Source organism: Emys orbicularis, chromosome 9 (assembly GCF_028017835.1).
Source record: "Emys orbicularis isolate rEmyOrb1 chromosome 9, rEmyOrb1.hap1, whole genome shotgun sequence".
Taxonomy (NCBI): domain Eukaryota; kingdom Metazoa; phylum Chordata; order Testudines; family Emydidae; genus Emys; species Emys orbicularis.
Genome location: NC_088691.1, coordinates 56,441,010 through 56,447,009, shown reverse-complemented (window position 1 = coordinate 56,447,009; position 6,000 = coordinate 56,441,010). Strand labels below are relative to the sequence as shown.

At 49.5% G+C, this 6,000-nt stretch overlaps 1 protein-coding gene across 3 annotated transcripts in view; it reads left to right on the top strand.

The window, feature by feature from the left end:
• The first annotated feature begins 4,282 nt into the window (after positions 1-4,282).
• The window catches only part of ARMC8 (armadillo repeat containing 8), a 208,208-nt gene continuing 206,490 nt past the window's right edge, over positions 4,283-6,000 (top strand). For all 3 annotated transcript variants that reach the window (XM_065410557.1, XM_065410556.1, XM_065410555.1), the window contains exon 1: positions 4,283-4,386. In XM_065410557.1, the coding sequence (XP_065266629.1) occupies positions 4,342-4,386 (45 nt within the window). In that variant the 5' untranslated portion in view covers positions 4,283-4,341. The remainder of the gene's footprint in view (positions 4,387-6,000) is intronic.

Genomic DNA, 6,000 nt, shown 5'->3' with positions numbered 1-6,000 from the left:
CTGTTTGCAGTTGCTTATAACTTTGTCAAACTCTAACTATTTGGGCTAAAATTTTTCATGCCAGCTCTCTTACTTGGAAACTTTAAGCAAAAAACCTATTTCCTAATCTCAGAATGAGATAAGGAGATAGATGAAAGAACTAGGCACATTTCTTCTAGAGAAGGCTGAGGGACACAATCTTCAAATATGTAAGAGGTTATCGAAGAGGATAGTGATCTTTTGTTCTCTCATGTCCACACAGGGTGGGAGAAGAAATAATCAGCTTAGTTTGTAACAAGGGAGTTTCAGGTTAGTTAGAATGTTTTTTCTAATATCTAAGGATAGTTAAGTACAGGAACAGGTTACTTAGGGAGGCTGTGGAATCGCCATCACTGGAGGCTTTTAAGAACAGTTTAGACACACCTGTCAGGGATGACCTAGGTTTTACTTGGTCCTGCCTCAGTGCAAGGGGGATGGGCTAGCTAGATGATGTCTCAAAATCCCTTCTAGCCCTATATTTGTAGGTGGTTTTTTTTGCACATTAAATTTAATTGTTTTGTTGAAGCTCTAATGCCTCCATCATTTGGTGCTAAAATTTGAGGGGGTTACCTTACTGTTAGTGATATGCCTTTCACTGTCCCCATGAAACTCTGTCAGAGTTATGAACCTCTGAAAATTGTTGTTTGCATAGACTCAAACTTCTTAGGCCTGATCTACACTGGGGGGGAATTGACCTAAGATATGCAACTTCAGCTATGAGAATAGCATAGCTGAAGTCGACGTATCTTAGGTCGAATTACCTCGCATCCTCATGGCGTGGGGTCGACTGCTGCCGCTCCATCGACTCCACTTCCGCCTCTCGCCGTGGTGGAGTACAGGAGTCGACGGCAGACTGATCGGGGATCGATTTATCGTGTCTACACTAGACGCGATAAATCGATCCCCGATAGATTGATCACTACCTGCCGATCTGGCGGGTAGTGTAGACGTACCCTTAGTTTGGCAGCTAAGGAGAAAGTAGCCTGGTTAGAATGCAAACAGATGAGGAAGTGGGCCTGAGCAGAGCAGTGGGGAGCCTGGGATGTGGAGCCAGTGGAAGGCATAGGACTGGGATGTGGCGTTGAGGAGGGAGGAGACTAGGAGTAGGACAAAGAGAGGTTCATGGGACATCCTGTAAAAGAGTCTTAACTACTGTACACGCCTGCTTCAGAATCAGAATGTTCAGGTTGCAAAGTCAAGGATTCTCAAAAGCTGGACCTGAAACCTAAGCTGGGCCCCTTTGTTCATATGCATTATGGTAAACTTGCATGTTATTTTTTTCCATAAAACCCCTGCTTCTTTCAGGGCACAGAATGGATGACACTTTGTGAGCAGATATGTCTTATACTCATTTTATCCTTATCATTTAATGTGTGTGGCTCTATTGTCTTATTTACTGCACACCATTCAACATTTACTCTCAATACAGTATTTCATATGGGCGCTCATTGCTGTAGCATCTGAGTGCTTCACAAATGAAGGTAGCCTGTGTCACTGATGGTGGTGCAATCTCTGCAAAGCAGTAAAATGACTAGGTGGAAGTCAGTTTCAAGGTTGCTGTGCTGATCTTATAGGATCAAATTCACTATCAATTTTGTGTGCATGGCTCCAATGTGACTTTACTGGTGCACAGTACCCATGGTGAGGCCAAGCAAAAATTCCAGATATCATGGAATGGTACAAGCCTTGATCACTAGGTATATCCAATGTACCTTTGGGTTACATAGATCAACCGTTGACATTCAAAGAACACCTCAAGAACCTGAAAAAGAAAGTGAAGTTCTGGAATTGTGTACACCAGAAAATGGCCAACACAAAATGGGGAGCTGACCCCAAAACACTCTGAGCAACCAGTCTTGCTCTGTGCTATTCAACTATGGAGTATAATTATGTCTTAGAGTGGTCCCCTTTTACTAGATGCTCTGTGGACTGTAGTGTTTCTACATAGTTTTTCTAGAACTCCATATTAGAGGTTTGCTGGGGTCCTTAGCTTATGTCTAACACAAGGAATGTCAAAACCAATAAGCCACTACCCTTTTATACTGCCTCCATTCCTAAGAACTAGCATATGTTTAATATAAAGGGGGTTTGAATTGCAGGTAGGATGAGAGTAAATGAGTCACAAGTGTCATTAACACTGAAAACTAAATCACACTATGGTGATGGTTTCACTTTTCACCCAACCTATGTAATGGTTTAAGCTCGATTGGCAAACCCATGAATAAACCTCCTGTACTACTAGGGTTACCATATTTAAAAAATAAAAAAAGGAGAACACTCCATGGGGCCCTGGCCCTGCCCCTTTCCCCACCCCTGGCCCTGCCCCAACTCCGCCCCTTCCCCCAAGTCCCCACCCTAACTCCGCCCCCTCCCCTGAGCACCCCACATTCCCCCTCCTCACTACCAGCCACGCGAAAAGGGCTGCCCGAGCGCTACCGGCTTCATGGTTTGCCGGGCAGCACCCAGACCCTGCGCCCCCGGCCGGCGCTTCCCCAGGGCAGCTGGAGCCCGGGAGGGGAAGCGCCCAGCTGGGGGCGCAGGGTCTGGAGGCTGCCCGGCAAACCGTGAAGCCGGTAGTGCTCGGGCTTCAGGCAGCCCCCATGGCTCCGGACCCTGCGCCCCCGGCCGGGCACTTCCCCTCCCGGGCTCCGGCTGCTGTGCTCCTCCCCTGACTCTTCGGCTCTGTTTAAGAGCCGAGCTGCCCGAGCGCTACCGGCTTCGGGCAGCCCCCATGCCTCTGGACCCTGCGCCCCAGGAGGGGAAGTGCCCGGCCGGCGGCTCAGGGTCCGGAGGCAAGGGGGCTGCCCGAAGCTGGTAGCGCTCGGGCAGCTCGGCTTTAAACAGAGCAGAAGAGTCAAGGTAGTGAGCACAGCAGCCACGGGAGGGGAAGTGCCCGGCCGGCGGTATTTTTCCCGGACATGTTCGGCTTTTTGGCAATTCCCCCCGGACGGGGGTTTGATTACCAAAAAGCTGGACATGTGCGGGAAAAACCGGACATATGGTAACCCTATGTACTATGAGCAGAGCCCAACCAAACTCTGCACATCTGCAAGTGTCTGGGGAGTCAGACTAATTTTCTTATTGTAAGTGGAAATGCCCAATGTGTTCCCCAAGACAGGCTCCTACTTTTGAATCTGCTTGTATTTTTTGGTTTCAATTTCAGATTGGCACACAAACTTATCACAGACCATTTGTAACTGCACCAGTGTTAGAACTCACCAAGATATCTTCTGGCTATTACAGATATGTAAAGAGCATTCCATGGAATGGCACTCTCAGCCTAAGATTCCCAAAACTAGTAAGGGAACACGAGCCAAAAACCATTAATTTGCCACAGCCGTTGTCCTGCAGTAAAAGTGGTCTTTTCCCTGTCATTTGAATTTATTTCTATTGCCAAGATTTAGTGTAGAAAACCAGAATGCACATGTTCCAGTGTTAAGGATATTTTCTATTTGTGTTAATGGATAAGAATCCTTTAAATTAACTTAATTTAGTTTTCTATAGTACACAGAATCGAATACTACATTTTTATTTTTTGCTAGAACTATGCACGTGTCCTTGCACTCACCATCATGCGCTCCCTCCCCTTCCGTCCCCACCTCCCTGTGCTCCCTCCCCCTCCAGTCTTATCCCACTGTGCTCACTCCCCTCCTTGCGCTCCCTTTCCTTCCATCCCCACCCCACGTCGTCCCTGCACTTTCATTCCCACCCAATCGCCCTGCGCTTCTTTCCTCCTCCCACTCACCTCCTTGTGCTCCCTCTCCTTCCATCCTCACCACACTGCTCACTCACCTTCGTAGGTTCCCTCCCTCCTCCCATTCATCTCCCTGCGCTCCCCTCCTCCCCGAGCTCCCATCTGCACCCCACCTGTGCTCCCATCTCCCCACCTCACCTCTCTGCATTCCCGCCTCCCCACCCTGTCTCCCTGCGCTCCCTCCCCCCTTCCCCGCCACATATCAGAGGGGTAGCAATGTTAGTCTATCCACAAAAACAACAAGGAATCCGGTGGAACCGTAAAGACCTCTGTGGTGCTGCTGGCACATGCGCACTGTAACTCTCTCCCCCCCCTCCAATCAAGAGGAAAAATTCCGTCCCCCCCCTTCAGGGCGCCAAAGGCCTAAGTGGGCGCATGCGCACTCGTTTGGGCCATAGACAGAGAGTTTGGATTTGGTGTTAGCCGATTCGTTAGAGCAACTCCTGTGGCCCGGCCGGGCGCTAGTACCGCCCCCTCCCCCACCCACGGCGATGGGCCGGGCTCGGCGGCGGTAGCACTGGCCGCCTCGCGCGGGGTTGGGTGCCGTCGTTGCCGCGCGCGCCCCCAAGATGGCGTGTGTGCTGGAGACGCCGCTCCGCATGAGCGTCCTCTCGGTGAGTGCCCGGCCCTTCCCCCGCGGGGCCCTGGAGCCCGCTCGGCGGCTTGTCCTGCGCGGTGTCATGTAGGAGGGGGAAACCCGACGGAGCCCCAGTAGGAGCGCGGGCCGCCGGGGGCTCTAGCTCCCCCTGCCCTTCCCCCCGGGTGCCGGGGGCCCTGGCTCCCTTACTGAGGTCAGTGTGGATCTGCCCCAGGCGAGCAGCGTTAGGTGCTGTCAGGCGGGGACGCTCCCCCAGACTTGCCCTGTTGGGCCCGCGGCCAGGGGCTTGGCTGTGCCTGCCATCATGGCCTGTGCCTGTCAGTGCAGAGATAGGAAGTTCCCCCCTGGTGTGAGTGTGACCGCCAGTGCCCGACGCCTGTGCGTCCCCGGGGAGGGGGGGAGAGACTCGGGAGAAACCACAGGGGCCCAGGGTGGGTAGAGAGAACCACCTCAGTTCGCTTTCTCGTCCCTCCTAGCTCTTCGTCTACTACCGAGGACGGCGGGCCCCAAGCAAGATAAGACACCCCCTTGTGGAGCTGGGGAGGATCCGGGAGGGACGCACTGATGGGAAAGAGATGATAGTGTGGGTGGGGAAGCACATATGAGACATGGGGAAGAGGTGAAAAAGGATAGAGGAAATAGATAAAAACTAGACAAATTGGAAAATAGCATGAAAGAGGGAGAGAATGTGTCTGTTGGAAAAAAGGAATAAAGAAATGAAAATGGTGCCTCTATGAAGACAGAAAACTTATAGCTTAGTGATCTTTTGTGTATGTATCTGTATTTTATTGTGTAGCTAATAGATGCCCAATAGCTAGATGTGAGGAAAGATGTAAGAACCAAAACAGTATTTGTATACTAACACTTTGTGTTGGATACTCTAATTTAAAAAAATCAATGTCTTGGATGTTAAATTTTCAGGATTCTCTGGTTCTTTTTGTTGCAATATATTCAATTCTCAGTGTTTTTTTTTTCTTTTTTCCCTGATGCAGATATGGTAGTATTACTTCCTTTTTTCAGAAAGTACTCATTTTACCTTCCTCTACCTGTATTGGTGTTGAGTCTACACACTCTCACTATAAACTTCGCACCATATATAGGGATACAGGGTCCTTGCTTATGAAAACTGCTGTCAGTTCAGGGCTTTTAAAGCTCCCTTGCCCATTCATCACTGGCAAGTGGTAATTTTGTCTTGGTCACTGAAGACTGCTCTTTGTAGTACTTCTGATGGCCATGTTGCTGCTGTCTTGTGAAGAGGCTCATCCACTGCTGCTCTGCTGACATGGTGTAGACAACATGTTGCTCTCGCTCTACAGCACTGGAGTTTTAGAGTGGAAAAAACAGGAATCCTAGCATGAAAGCATTTCCTCTTCCTGTTGGCCTGAAGGGAGGAGATAACAGACAGAATACGCATGGTGGTTGCACTCTAGTGCCACCCACCATTGCACTGAGAAAAAGTGGGAGATTGTGATTAGAAAAAAAGGAAAGTGTGTCGTGTTTCTTTGATTTTGTTATAATTGGCAGTGTTTTTATTTAAATGGCAAAATAAAGGAATACATTGCCCCTTCGCCTCTGGGTAACTGTGTTTATTACTGAATGCAACTGTCCCATATCTTAAAATGAAAACGTG